A 15,136-nucleotide genomic window follows, 5' to 3' on the forward strand; every position below is an offset into this window, starting at 1 on the left:
ATTTATAGCCTACTTTTCGAGGGAAAGATGCTTCGCACAAAACTGCAGCCAGCTCCTGAGAAACATTAGGACGTTGTTTTTGACTTGAGTAATTCAAACCGCTCTGCCAGGTATTAAAGCCTTCGGATTCGTGGTTAAAAGCTTATCCCACTCGGATTTGGAGTCTCTGTTTTCCAAGGTACATGAATGTTTTAGTGTGGAATCCGAGGATGAAGCGAATTCTCCCCACGTCAGCTGGGATATGCATAAATAACATTGATTGATAAGCCAGCAGCCACCTACACAAACTGAAACTTAAGCAGGGACTGAGAGGGGCAATGTTTGCCGGGTATTCCGCATGATTTCAAAATGATTACCTCACTCACTGTCGCTCGCCGACTGGTATTTTCCCCTCAGTGGATATGCCTTTCCATCAATGGACTTGCGGAACTTATGAATGAGAACTGTGACGATTCAATTAGGCTACTCTCTACCTTGACTGTTTGCCATCCGTTTCAATTATATACCTTTTTGTAGCGCGTCCTTGCCCCGAATAAAAAACAAGATAGAGAAAGAGTTTTTCGCATTAAATATGTGCCATTTGTGGCCCCATCTGAAAGGAAAAGTGTTTACCAGCAAGGGAAAAAGTTGACAGTTTGTGGATTGTTGTAGGCCAGTCCGACTTAAAAGTTTTCTATTTTGTCGAGCAATGCTAATTGCAAGTCAGCCCAAGCTGACAGTCAAAGCCAATTAGAGGCAGTTTTCGAATTCTAAGCAGGAGATGGGGGCGGCATCCCTGGGAACTTATCAGTCATGCAAACAGAGAAATGCTTTCACTGGCCCCAAATTTGGGAACACCTCGCCCCCGCAATGACACACGTGTTAAGGTGGAATTATTCGAGCTGACAGGACGAAACAGAAACTGAAACTGAAGCGGGAGCTGGATTAGAAGCAGTAGCAGGAGCAGAGGCTTACCGTGGGCGGTAAAAATTGATTAGATTTGGCAAATGTTTCCCTCTTTCCAGAGTGTCCTTAAGCTCACATTTAATCACATTTAAATTGCACTCAATGCCCGGGGAAATTGATTGAGATTTTTATGAATTAACCGGCAAGTCGGAGGGGCTTAGGCCCAATTGAAATGTAATTAGCCAATGCTAATGGCGACACCTACCCCTCTTGGCCGAGACTCCCTCAAACGTTCCCTAGAGACGCGTAATTACTTGAGCTTTATTTTGGGAGCTCCACTTTACATCTTTACTCTTCATTCTTCCTTTTTATTTTGGAGGAAGCCGGAGCATTTGCATAATTGATACCGCCGCAGACATTTTTCAATTTCGAAATCTCGGCAAGCAATTAAAAATATGTTTTTCCCTGTAATTCGGTATGCTTACAACCCTCCGGACACCGCTTGAGTCTGTGTATCGGGAAGGCAAAGGCAATTTGAATGAGATTTATGAAATTACCTACGCAGCGTCGAGCGGGGAGACCGCTCGGCTGTGGAGTGGAGTTTCACGTGGTCTTGGCTTGGGGTGTCCGTGCCTGGGATCTGAGTCTCGGTCTGGGTCTGGTTCTGATTCTGCTTCTACTTCTCGTTCTGAAGATCCCCCTGAAGAAACCCCTGCAAGGCAGGCGGCCGTTAAGTCGGACTCAACACATTGAGGCAAGCATCGGGTGCAGATGCCGCATGTTGCACATGTGTTGAGTGCATGCAGCATGCGCAAATCGCCGGTCGGCGTTTATTGAATTAAGACTGTCGACGACTGTTTGCAGTTGGCAGTTGTCGCACCCAGTCGAAGCGTTAAAAGTCACAAGGACACTGCATCGGGCTACTGAGAACCAAGAACTGGGATTTGTAATATGGAATCGAGAGATATATGTATGTACACATATGCCCAGGGCAGGCTGCTATGCAACATTGTGGCGCCGCTGAGAGGCGAGAGCCATAAAACGGGTAACGTGGTCGCGCTGCACTTGGGCTCGGTAATGCGTGATTTTTACAGAATCCGCTCAGACCAGAATCGAAAAGGGAAGGGGTATATGAATATCTCAGGCATCTGGCATTTGCATATTGCTCGGGAAGTCACGTTAAAGTTGCAACCATTTAACTGAAACGGTAATGGACATTCCTAAAGAGATATATGGTTTGCAAAATACAGAAATAAAAGGAACTAATTCTCTTAAGTAATTTAGTCTCTACAATACAGTACAATTTCCCCTAAACTTCCATAGTAATTTTCTCTACTCTTTCTCTTCATAAAAATCGAATTTTATTCTCCATTGAACTCTATTGAGTTCAAGTGGGGAGTGGGCTTCCCCTTCCTGTTCCCGTTGAGTTTGTTATCAGTTATCCTGCGTAACCTGCATAATAGAGCGTGTTTAACATAAATAATATGCCGCTTAGCGGAACAATCGACAGGGTCTGGAGTCCCAGGACCTGGATCCCACTTAGCTGGGAATATGAGTCGCATTTACAAATTGAATTCAATTTACCGGCCCCTCTTAAAGCTTCCTACCTCCCACGTATATATTTCCAAGTTCTGGCTTATAACTACCTCTGTCTGAATAGGCAATCATCAATCGAGCAGAAACAATGAATGGTTACCGCAGACCCTAGGCTCCAAGGACCTCCAAGGGCTGCCCGTCCTAGCTCTATGTGTGTCTTCCTTTTCTGTTTTTTGTGGCTCCATAATGCCTGTGTTTTCTGTATTTATAAAATACTCAGTATAAACTTAGTTTACCCCTCTAGGGTATATTGTTTATAGGAAAATTTGGTTAACTTATAAATTTGTTTAGAATTTTAATTTGAAAATTTAATGTAGGACACTATATAAGATAGCTATTGTTAACTGTAAAAGATAAAAAAAAAAAAACAAAAAAAAACCCATCTGTAAAAATATAAGGTATAAAAGCTATAGCTGTTGAAGTAAATGTTGGGTATCTTATAGTTAAAATCATTGAATAAATATTAAATATATGATAAGACCCGATTAGACCCCTTTAGATATGCAACCTACTTGGCCTTACACCGGGTATTAAATGGTCGGAGCCCCCCATTATATCTCGATATTTCCTTGTTTCCCTCTGCTGCCAAACGCAGGTCAACAAAGTTTTTATTAAGCTGCGTCAGGAGGAGCCCAAATAGTGGGCTGGGCGCCCAAAGAGGACGATCCCCTGGCAAGGACAATGTGTTGTCGCACGAGAGCCAAATAAATAAAATACACAGAGAAAAATAAGGCGCAGGGGGGCTGCGAAACGATACAAAGGAGGCGGAAACCCAGGGCGAGCTGCGGGGTAATTAGCATTCATGAGCGGGCGCCAGAGCGGGACACAGAATCGATGGCGGCCGAAATGTAACTGTTGCTGGCTCACCGACGAACGGCTGATTGATCAAGTGTGCGTGCGAGAGGGCACAAACAAAAACCATATGTTTCGGCTTCGACTCCCGCACGCACTCAACGCACTCACTCGCTCGCTCACCCACTCACCCACCGCCCATCCATCGCCGCTCTCCCTCGCACTTGGGTGCGCGGGTGAGACTTTTGCTTTCGTTCCGAGTTTCCACTCAAAGTCAGCGCCTGCGCTCCGGAGAGTGCTCTCTCCCGCGCTGCATGTGTGTGTGATATACGGTTACACAAAAAGGCAAAAACAAAAGGCGCACCGTTAGAAGGTGCGAGCGTGTGTGTTAGTGAGTTCACCACGAAACGAAAATCCTCACCGGGCAGGCTGGCCGCTGAGTGTGTGTGTGTGTGTAGGAGAGAGCGAGTGTGCAAGTGTATCGGTATCTGTATCTGTATCCGTGCGGTTCGCGCCTCGCATTACGACGTCAACGTCGGCGTATCCGTCAGTACGTTTGTACGCGTCCGCAGCGCCGCTTCTTCAGTTTTTCGGTTTTCGGGATCTCGGGATCTGCGATTTAGCGCGAGTTCGATTTTCAATAGGATTATTCCGATGCAGATGCAGATCCAAACACCATATAGACACTGAGCCGCCGCTTCTACATACCTTCGATCGCGAGAATTATGTTGTGCTGCTGCCCGCTGCTCTCGCTCTACGCGCCATCATTTATTTTTACTCCAAACATATAAACAAATTCAAGCAACGTCTATTTCCAAAAATAAATTGCAACAGCAATAGCAACAACGATAAAAAAAGAAATAAATAAAATAAAAATAAAACAACAGACGTCGGACAATTATAAGTTTTTATTTTTAACTTTTATTTGCGCCACCCTCCGTTTTCGCCTTCCTTCCGCCATCCCCGGACTTTGTTTATATTTACAAATATCAATTTGATTTGCCTTACAAATATAAATAAATACGACGAGCGGCGTTATAGATAGAACAGGCAAACGAGCAAACAAACAAATAAAAAAGCAAGCAAACAAGCTTGGAAAAAAGCACAGGCGTACGGCAAACATAACACGGCAAACACATATCACTGACTGCATTTTCCGTGAACTCCGAACAAAGCCCCGAAAGTTGTTGTACTTTTGGAGATCCCTTTCGCCGATTTCGAGCAACAATTCAATTAGCATCTGAATATCGCCAGAAGTGTGTGTTTTGTGTGCGGAAACATTTGTGCAAACACTTCTCAAGGAACACGGACGCAGAGAGATCATCTCCACACACAAAAGTTCGAAACAAAGTCGGTTTCCTATTGATTGACCAGAGCATCAGCGTATTTTTCGAGAACATTTTTAGTGACCAAAGCTCTGCTTAAAAGAGATTCACGTAAGTTTCAAAACAGTGTGAGAAATATTACAAAAAATAAAAGAGAGAAAAACAAATTATGGTTTATTTATAACCAAAATGCATTTAAATCTCTTTAAATTCAATTTATTAAAAAAAATAATAATTTAAAGCTCAAATTCCGGATAAACATTTAGTGAATTAGCAAACTAAGATTTCAAATTTAAGAAGTCATTTTTTTGGGTAAGCAATTAAAAATATATTAAAGTTGTAGTTGAAATGTAGCAGATTTTGTTGGGTTAAGGATACATATTTTTTACCAACTGAAAGCTTGTGATTGTAATACGTTGTTAAAAAACAAATATAGATAGATCGCTGTGATTCTTACTTACTCATTCGCATAATTTCCATCGAAGCTCCCATTGGGCTTTATCAATTATTTACAGATCGTGCACGCGGTGCCGTGCCGTATATGTAAGCCGCTCCTCCGATATATTCCCATATTCCTCCGATAGGGCAATTTGATTATCTATAATTTTACAATTACCCAAACACACGCAGCCGGCGAATAACCCATGGCAAACTGACGTCATCGCCTGGATTCCGCGTAAAAGAGATATCTACTTCGCTTTTGGTTTCTTGGTGTCTTCAGTTTCCATTTATTCACTTACTTTTCAATTGATTCGATTCGATGCGTTCAGATGTTTCAAATTCTCTCTTCCGCGGGCGAATTTAATGTTGGAAGTATAGCTACCGCTCCCTCTCTGCCTCCACGTACATGTACGGACTATATATGCTCGACTGATAAGCGCTTTTCGTATCAATTGTGGTAGCAGCGAAAGCGAGGGAGAGGAGAGTACGCTTCCAGCGAAGTTCAAATCCATTTTCCTCCGCTATCAGGTTCTTTTGCATGTAGTTTTATGGCCGGACTGAGTGACTAACTGACTGATTGACTGGCTGGCTGACTGACTGGCTGACTGACTGACTGACTGACTGCCTGGCTGTTTGGCTGATTGGCGAATTTGCTGATAATTGTCTGCACTTTGTTTCAGCCAGCGAATGCAAAAAAAAAGAAGAGAGAAAGAACAACAACCACGAGTCGGGGGACTTATAAGTTATCGCTTTATGTTATCGCTTCCCTCTCACTCGCTCCCTGGACATGCGTGCAATGCACTTTGACACCTACACACACGCAGGAGTCCAAATAGGTTAAGCGGGACGTGACCAAGGATCACTCCAAGAGCTGCTTCCAACAGCAAACAAAGCCATATAAAAGCCGAGATAATCGCTTCTGATTTGATGTGGACTTAGCCATGGCGATCATCGATAAACGATAACGATTGGCTTTGGCCATATGCAGTGTCGAGATAAGGATACCTCCCCGATCGTGGATCACCCCCTTCTAGGAATTTTTAACTATACTTTTGGTCTAATCACGTTTCGGCCACGTTTCATTTTCAAGTTGTATATTCCGTGGGTTGGCATTCTTGAGATATGCATATATAGGTAGTATATAGGTTTCTTTGGCCAGGAATGACTTGACTTTATTGGCTTTATGATTTCCTTTTTAGAGGATTTTTCAAGTAAATGAGTAAAAAGCCTTAAACAAAGCTCTAATTTTATATTTTTAGGCGATTAATGGATTCCCTTTACATTTAGCTTTTCAATAAATTACAGGTATTAACTGAACATTTTAATTTTTAGCTGTTTGTTTTCGTTTCCCATCTAAAGTTTCTTGATCTAAAAGGCAAACAAAATAGAAATAGGAAAACCCAGCCAACCCTCATCTTATCTGCCAGTCAAAATAATTTGTTGGCAAATTTTTTCAACAACAAAAAATAGTCGAGTTCTCTTTGGTGGTGTTGTTGTAGTTGATGTTGGTGTGTGCCTTGGCTTGATAAAAAATTCGCAATCAAATTTTGTTTTATTTGGCGCTGCGGCCCACTATCTGGGAACGAGAGCGAGAGTCTTTCTTATCACACGTGCGCATGTGGAGGTGTACAGTGAACACGGCACTAGTTCACTGTGTTGGTATAGTTATTAAAAAGTATAAATGTTCCCTTTGCCATTTGCCGTGTTTTTTGCGACTCTCGAGTGTCTGTGATAATTATGGTTATTGCCGCCGCTCTCCGTTACTCCTATGGGCCACAATTATAATTATTATTATTATAATGATTTCTTTCGGTTTCTGTTTTTGTTTGGCTCTCTCTTACGGTTTTATTTTGTTGGCGGGGTGTGTGTGCGAGTTTTTTGGGAGCGATAAGATAGAGATACGGCGGCTCGGGGCCCGAGAACTCAAATTTGTTCGACTACCTTAACATGAGACGCGTGTTTCGGGGCGAAAAGAACCTTGGATTTCGGTTTACTTCTTGTCAGTTTTTTTTTTTTTTATTTCTTTCTTTATATATTTTTTTTGTTGCCTCTGAAATTGAAATTGTTGATAAACAGGCTGCAGAAAAAATGCCAGATATGAGGGGCGAGGGCTTGCAGAATTGGAAATCGAAGTGTGCAGATATTTGCAGAATTTGTTATACTCAAGAATTGTATCCAAGATTAAGGGGAACACACAATTAGTTGGAAATAAATAAAGTGTAAAAATATGTTAGATAAATTAATATAATTTTTTATATTTATATGTTATAATCCGGATTATCTGAAATATATTTCAATTTCAAGAATTGTACTTCAGTCTAAAGAAAAAGTATTCATCGGATTAGAAAGAACAAGTAATACATCCTCCAAATGGGGGTTTCTATATGGATTTATATTACTGTCTATCTTGATGATATTACATAAAATATAAGAGATTTACTTAGTAAAGCCTGAGAGGTTAATAATTGTTAACCAAACCATAAAGGAAAGATAATTCTGCAACAAAATATGTAAAATATGGCTTTTAATTGAAAACATGATACTTAAGGCTACAAAAAACATTAAATGCTAATTAAAATATATAGAAACTAATCGTTATAATTTCAAGCTCAGATTGTTACCTCAATAAGATACAAAAAAGAAGAAAAGGCACAAAACAATTGAAGAAAATAATGATAAGACTCAAACCCCTCATCAATCCATACCTCATCTGTCAGCGAATCAACACTCTTCCGATAATGTGTCACACATTATATTGATGGCTCCCCCTTTTTTCTCTCGACTTTGTTGTCCGGCAATTTACAGTTCTAAACTTCATTTCCGAGCAGAAAGTTCCGCCTCAGTTGGAGCTCCAAATGACGCGTTACTGGCGCATCTTAAAGCGCGCGCGTGTCTTTAATTAAGTCAAGATTTATAACCAGAGTCCCAGGAATGCTGCGTTAACTGCGCCAGGCACATCAACAACAATAAGTCGGGGGGACATTGACAGATCTCTGTGGCTAATTAGAAGTGAAAGTGAAACCGAAGTCAGAAGCCTGGCCAAGTCCAAGCTCTACTCAAATGCGGAAAAATTAGCAGACATTCCTATTACACGTCGCCACCAAGCACATGATATTAACTTTGAGAATTTATATTATTATTATTCAGAGAGAGAGAGGCGGCAGGTGATAAATTCCGAGTTTCTTAAACTTGAAATTATTTGGGCAGCTGCCATAAAACGGAATTTATGAAAGGTCTCTCTGAATAAGCCTCGAAATGGGAATCGGAATCTCTCTGGCCTTCTAATTGGGCTTTCGGCTGCTGCGAGGAGAGATTGCATTCTGGCTGGTGATCTGTTTCATCTCATTTTCGGTGCGACACAACTGGTTTGCGCAATCGGTTCGGAGTTCATTCCTCCAAAATACGGAAAAGTTTAAAATTTGCATAAATTTAAGAGTGTTGGCAACACAAATGCTAATTGCGAGCAATCAAGGCGGCCACAGCAACAGCAACAAGTTTTGTGCCTTTTAACGTCTGCCCAAAGCCACAGAGAGTGATTCACTTAAATCAAATCGATAATAATGCCCCCGCCTTTGTTTTTTTTCGTTTTCGGCCCCAAAACAATTAGGAGGAAAATCTGAAGGGATTCTGGGGATTCATCAGCCGAGAAACTGCCAAGAAACCGAGCTGAGAAACTCAGATACTAGGGAACTGAGAAACCGAGAGTGGCTGTCCCACGCATGGGGACTCGTTCTTGGCCATTTGCCTAATGATGTCGCCCCGGTCTTTGGGCCAATTAAATGGAGAAACGTGAAAACGTGTGGCGGCAGTTTGCTTCGTTTTAATTGCCCGGCCACAAGACAAATGTCTTGACACACATCCTTCCTTCCTGCCTGCCTAGCTTATATCCTCTGGCATCCAAGTCCTCTCAAGTGCTGCCTTTGCCGTTGACCCAGTGAAATGTGTGGCTAAGAATCGCAGCCACAAATGGTTGCTTGATTGTTGCAATGCAAACCGTGTTAAGTTCTTTCAGCCCCCGGGCCAGAAACCGTACATCCTTTGTATTGCAGCCACCTTTCTGTTCCGGTGATTAGCCCTTCATTCCTTTTCCAGCAATTAGTCAAATATTTGCACCGCCATTCTTGATTCTGTATTTTTTTGTTGCCACACCTGCACCACTTGAAGTGGCTTTTGACTAAACAAAAACACAGGCCCATTACTATACTATGTATTCCCCGCGAATGACGTGACCAATTGATTTATAAAGAGTTTTTGGCAACTTGAAATTCTTGGCCAGATTAGATACCGGTTTGCGAGCGAATGCTTCTCCTTCCTGCCACTGAATGCAGATTTCCGATAACTTGGGACGGGGGAACTTGGCCGGTGAGGGGGGATGATTAGGAATTGGACACTATGTGGGCGGTTTAAAGAGTTGTTCTGAATGCTCACAGTATAGAAAAGATACATAAAACATATCAAGGTGGTATATAAAGTATTTGTTGTGTTTTGGTTAAATTTCTGTCACTTATTTTGCCTTTTAAAAAACTATTAGTAGATAATTAAAGTCCTGTTAGTCCTTTAGTTAACATTTTCAACTAAAAATACAACTCCCTTATGGTCTTTTCAAGGCTAACCTACTATTTATTTAATAAGTTTACTCAGTTAGCTCAGTAAAACTTTATTCGTATGCAATTATATTGACTTAGTTCAGGTTTATTTGCTTACTAAAAGGTGGATTTCACCATGAATTTAACTTGTGTTATAAATAACTGTCTTTTCCCCTTTTTTGTTCGATATAAAACGTCCCAGAAATAGACATAACCCCAGGCTTTATTCATGTTAGTTCAGTATTATTGGCTTGCTTTAAGCTCTGACTTTTTATGGCCTTTAAAAAACACTCAATTCGACCGTGGAGGGGCAGAGGTTAGCAGCGTGAGTATAATTCAATTGCAGACGCTGATAAGTATGCTACAAAAAGGACAAATTTGTAATTCAAGCACTTGATGTCCCGCTGCTGCCGTCTGCCACATGGCCCCTGTGTCCTTGTGTAGCCATCACCCCCCCAGATATCTCCAGCTATATCCCCTTTAAGGCACCCACACAATCCCCCCACAGTTTGCAACTGCTGCAATGATGGCGACAGATACGGGATACACACGCTCGGTTCCTTGTGGTGTGATTGAGTCACTTGCCTGCGCACTTTCGTGAGCTTGCGCCTTTAATTATTCATGTTTTTTCGCACTGACTCACTTCAAGTTCGCTGCACAGCTTATCGGCGCTCACTAAGCATCCGCAAGACAAGAACAATTAAATAAAATAAAGTAAGTAATGCAAGGCAAAGGCAGCTCAAGTGACTAAAACATGACTTAATGCTGGCAATCTGCGGCTTATTTCCGAGATAATCCCTCGAAAGGCAATCGAACGGAGCGTGCGACTGTGTGTCCTAAGCGGATTAGGTGTCCCTTAATTACAGGCCAAGTGCTTGGGCCCAAACACAAACACAAAGGCTAGCAATTTGTCCTGTCAGAGCGGAGGGCTTTTTACCAAAACCAAAATCTAATATTGATTACTAAACGGATAATTATTGATTTCGGAGAGAGGGAGGAGCTGGAGGGCGCGTGCCGCACTTGGAGCAACACTTGCCCCTGGTCATGCCATTAAATCCGAAATCTCACAGTGGAGAGTCTTTTTACGAATGTGTCTCCAGAATATCTCTCGGTTTGCTGCCCATCAAATGGTGGCGGCGTCATCAATATCATTATCGATTCATTTCTTATGCCCAGCTTGTCCCAGTCGCTTCCATTTCGTTTCTTTTCCATATCAATAATGAATGTTCAAGTCACCGAATACAAAACTCACGCATAATCATGGCGGGTTGCTCGACCCCCGAATAAAAGGGCAGGAAAACAGTCACGAGAAAAGCTGGAAAATGTATCGAATTTGTTGAGTGTGTCCTCGCTGTTGCTACTTCTCTGCTTGGGTCTGTGTGCGTGTGTGCGTGTGTTTGTGCTGGCTGTCACACATATTCGTCAAGGCTAAGACCCCCACTCTCCGCCCGTTTTCCGCCCTCTTGGTCCTGTCACAACCCATTTTCCAGCCCCGCTCACCCGCTGGGCATGGCTGAAAGCTGAAGCATATTGCGTAGGTCGCTGCGTGAGTCGTCGATAGCAAAGGGAGGTTGGGGGAAGGCGGAAAAGCGAGCCAGCATTTCCCAGCGTTGCCAAGGCATTCGTTTGTTGCTTTTATTGCTGTTGTTGTTGTTGTTATTGTCCCGAGTCCTGGCCGGAGGACAAGCAGCAGCAGCAGACGAAGACGAACAAGGAAGAAATGAAATTTATCCGACTCGATTTCCGTTGCCAAAAGCACTGAGCGAAAATTTGCATTAAATATATGAATAATAAAAGCTAATTATTTAATGAAAATTTAGAAAGAAAATTATAAGCAGTGATTAAATATTTTTTGATTTCTGATTTAAATTCTATAAAAGATTTATAGTATTTATAGAAAGAAAACTAGTTCTATCAACGAATTATATCCCCTATTTATCTTAGTGCTGAAACTTTTCCCAGCTTACAGAAATACTGAGAGGTCTCGAGGATGTTTTTGCTGGCTCGCGTTTGCCAGCCACGTGCCGCTGCCGCATGAGGAAAATCAGGGGAAAGCGGGGGGGAAACGACAGGGAGATGCCTCAGCTTCCGTCGATGATGTTGAGTATTGCTGTGGCCCGTTGCCCGGGGAACGGGAAACGGGATCTCTGGAGTGCCGCTTCCGTTTCCGCTTTAAAAACTGTTTGAAAGCCAACTGGCTGGCGCTTCCTTTTTTGAGTCGGTGCGTGTGTTTCGTTGGCAGGACATCAAAGCGATGGAATCTAGGGTCCTTGGCAAGGGTACCAGCATCAGGAGGAGCGCGAGTCTAATCATGCGTGGGGTCAATCGCAATTAACCGAAGCCAACCGATGAAATGGGTCATTGTTGTGGGCGAAATACCATATAGTCCCCATACATCCTTGCTCCTGCGTCCTCTTCATTAGCGGTGCATTGAACTTTCAGCGCCAGTGGAGCGACAATGGAGCAAGTTGACCGCAAATCCCGTCCCGCCCAGCCGGAAAGCTTTTTGAAGTCGAGCCACTCTAAAGTGGGTTAAATGGTCAGAGCCTCCGCTGCATATGGGTTAATTACTCCCGCCCATTGAGCCAGTCAATCAGTCACTCATTGTCTCTCCATCTCCTATCTCTTTGCAGTTACCTGAGGACAATTTATATATATGGAAACCCAATTATATAACGTAGTATATACACACACCTCAATATACAAGGAGAATTTGCCGTTTTGACAAGCCGTCCACTTATACAAGAAAAACCATACAAAAAAACACAATAAAGGAGCAAGGAACAACGTTAAATATGCCCCTCGTCTGCCACATTAATCCGAAGGAGCAGAGGAGCAACTAAGAGCGAGTATCCAGCGTAAGCGAGTGACACAGGAGGAGGATCCACAGGAACCAGTCAGCCAGCTGAGCAGCCTCAGCATCTCCGTAATAATCGCAAGGAGCAGAACACTGTTGCCATGGGTCGCAAGAAAATTCAAATATCACGCATCACCGACGAACGCAATCGGCAGGTGAGTGTCGGGCCCCATCAATATGTCATAATAATAATAATGAGGTGAGCGGGAGGAGCAACAATTGTTTGCCGAGATGAAGGACGAATTCATGGCATTCATTGCTCACAGAACTCAGACTCTGCTTAGAGTTTTGCCATGGCAATGCAAGGCAATTCCACGTTAATTAAGACCAGGATAAGGGACACCATAAGGTGAATCGATTTACGGCTATTAAATTGTAATCCAAGCCTTGTCGATATACCATTTCCTCATTAAATTTGCGCCAACGGCTCATTGTTCATTGAATTAGTTTCATTGGAGTCGACAAGCTAATTGGTTAGCTGATTAATTGACAGGCTAAAAGTGGAGGAATTTTGCTTTTAGAGTTATTTTCCATTTGGGGAATATTGAATAATTGAAATTATGTCATTAAAGCTTTAGTTTAAGATCTTAAAGTGGTCCAAAAGTCTAGCTTTAAAATGATGCAAATAATTACATTTCATTTCTAAGGAATTCAGTTCTTGCTTAGATGTTCTACAAGGTTTAATAAGGCTTCTTCCAAGTAGAGTAATTCAGCGAACCCTTGGCCTAATGAGAGCTAAAACCTTACAAAAAAAGTGAATCAATTATGGAAAATCGAAATGCGGACTTTCCCAGCTGTTATGTGCAGTATATATCTTTTTTTCCACTCGGAAATTGTTTCCCTTCACCATTTCCATTTTTTAACCGGCAACACGCTCAACGTCGTGTCATCGCAAGGTTTTCGTTTGCCTCACTGCCTTTCTGGCTAAGGCGATGTCTTGGCCCGGTCATAAACGCGTCATCACTCGGCAGTAAAAGCAACAACAACAACAACGGGCCACGCAGGAACAGTAACAACTTGTTTATTGTGCTGGCCCTTTGGCCTTGACTTGGCCATAATCGATTCATTACCAACTAGCCAGGGCTTGGGCCTGGGCTGGGCTAGGTGGCTAGTGCCTCTAATTACATTTTCGAAGCGCATAAATATTTGAACAGGGGGCAACGTAATTGAACAGTGCTTCCACTTCCGCTACCACTACCACTGCCTTTACCACTTCCGCTAACGGATCCGTTTCCGGTGTTTCTTTTCTCTCTCTCTCCCACCCCTGCAGGTGACCTTCAACAAGCGCAAGTTCGGCGTCATGAAGAAGGCCTACGAGCTGTCCGTGCTCTGCGACTGTGAGATCGCTTTGATCATCTTCTCGTCAAGCAACAAGCTCTACCAGTATGCCAGCACCGACATGGACCGCGTCCTGCTCAAGTACACCGAGTACAACGAGCCCCACGAGTCCCTCACCAACAAGAACATCATTGAGGTAAGTTTCTTGGCATTTAAGCTATTGGCATTGAAAGGGAATAGTGGGGAAAATCGTAGGAAAAGCCGGCCAAAAGAGAGCTGCCATTATGCAAATTCAAGTGAGACATTGGAAAGCACAGCCGTTAAGGGGGGGTATGTACATATAAGAGCGAAAAAGTAGATATATGGAAAAGTAAAAAAAGGAGTATCTGGGGAATGTCTTGACTTCAGGAATACCTAGTCCATTAATGGTTATAGTCTGTTTCGTGCCTAGATGTTTACACTTTTTAAAGTATAAAAGTTTAACTTAATTGCCTTTTTCTTGGAAACATTTAAGTATTTATCTAATAACTTATACTATAAATACCCTATCCTTAATATAACATGAAAAGGTAACTAAATTTTGTATAATTGATCAAAACAAAGACAATAACAGCCACTGCAGCAGCAGCCAAAACATTTACCACTGAAGAAAGAGACACAAGAAAATCGGGTGAAAAATCCGAGAGGGGAAAATGTCGCCAAAGTATTTTGCATTTCTAATGCGGCGTCGCTGTCTCAGCTCGCGTAAATGGTGTTGTAATGTTAATTCCGCCGAGTGAGCGAGCGGGGTAAGGAGGCAGGAATTGAGGCAGGGAACCCAGAAGGGGAGTAGCGGCATAGGACAGGATTTGCATTTACATAATTTAGCGGAACAAAGCGTCAATTCAGCCGAAAGGAAGGCCTTGGGCAATTATCACGTCACTCACCCGGTCTCTCCTCCTTCCGCCCTCTCTTGAAACAGAAGGAGAACAAGAACGGCGTCATGTCGCCGGACTCACCTGAAGCCGAAACGGACTACACACTGACACCGCGAACGGAGGCCAAGTACAACAAGATCGACGAGGAGTTCCAGAACATGATGCAGCGCAATCAGATGGCCATCGGCGGAGCGGGAGCGCCCCGCCAGCTGCCAAATAGCAGCTATACGCTGCCCGTCTCCGTCCCCGTGCCGGGCTCCTATGGCGATAATCTGCTGCAGGCCAGCCCCCAGATGTCGCACACCATCAGCCCACGTCCATCGAGTTCGGAGACGGATTCAGGTGGGATGTCCCTGATAAGTTAGTACGGTGTCTCGCCTCGGGTGCACACACACATTTCTATCTATCTATCGTTGGTTTCCGTTCTGTTTTTGGTTCTATTTTCTGATCTGAATATCG

The 15,136-nt window shown here is 43.0% G+C and overlaps 1 protein-coding gene across 8 annotated transcripts in view; it reads left to right on the forward strand.

The window, feature by feature from the left end:
• Nucleotides 1-15,136, forward strand: part of Mef2 (myocyte enhancer factor 2) — a 47,538-nt gene that overhangs the window by 28,653 nt on the left and 3,749 nt on the right. For 5 of the 8 annotated variants that reach the window (XM_070283686.1, XM_070283688.1, XM_070283690.1 and 2 more), the window contains exons 4-6: nt 12,259-12,637; nt 13,753-13,956; nt 14,722-15,019. In XM_070283686.1, coding sequence (XP_070139787.1) covers nt 12,584-12,637; nt 13,753-13,956; nt 14,722-15,019 — 556 coding nt within the window. In that variant the 5' untranslated portion in view covers nt 12,259-12,583. Of the gene's footprint in view, nt 1-12,258; nt 12,638-13,752; nt 13,957-14,721; nt 15,038-15,136 lie in introns of all 8 variants that reach the window. The other 3 variants (XM_070283685.1, XM_070283687.1, XM_070283689.1) reach the window with 1 other exon arrangement.

The sequence above is a fragment of the Drosophila kikkawai genome, chromosome 2R (assembly GCF_030179895.1).
Source record: "Drosophila kikkawai strain 14028-0561.14 chromosome 2R, DkikHiC1v2, whole genome shotgun sequence".
NCBI classification, from domain to species: domain Eukaryota; kingdom Metazoa; phylum Arthropoda; class Insecta; order Diptera; family Drosophilidae; genus Drosophila; species Drosophila kikkawai.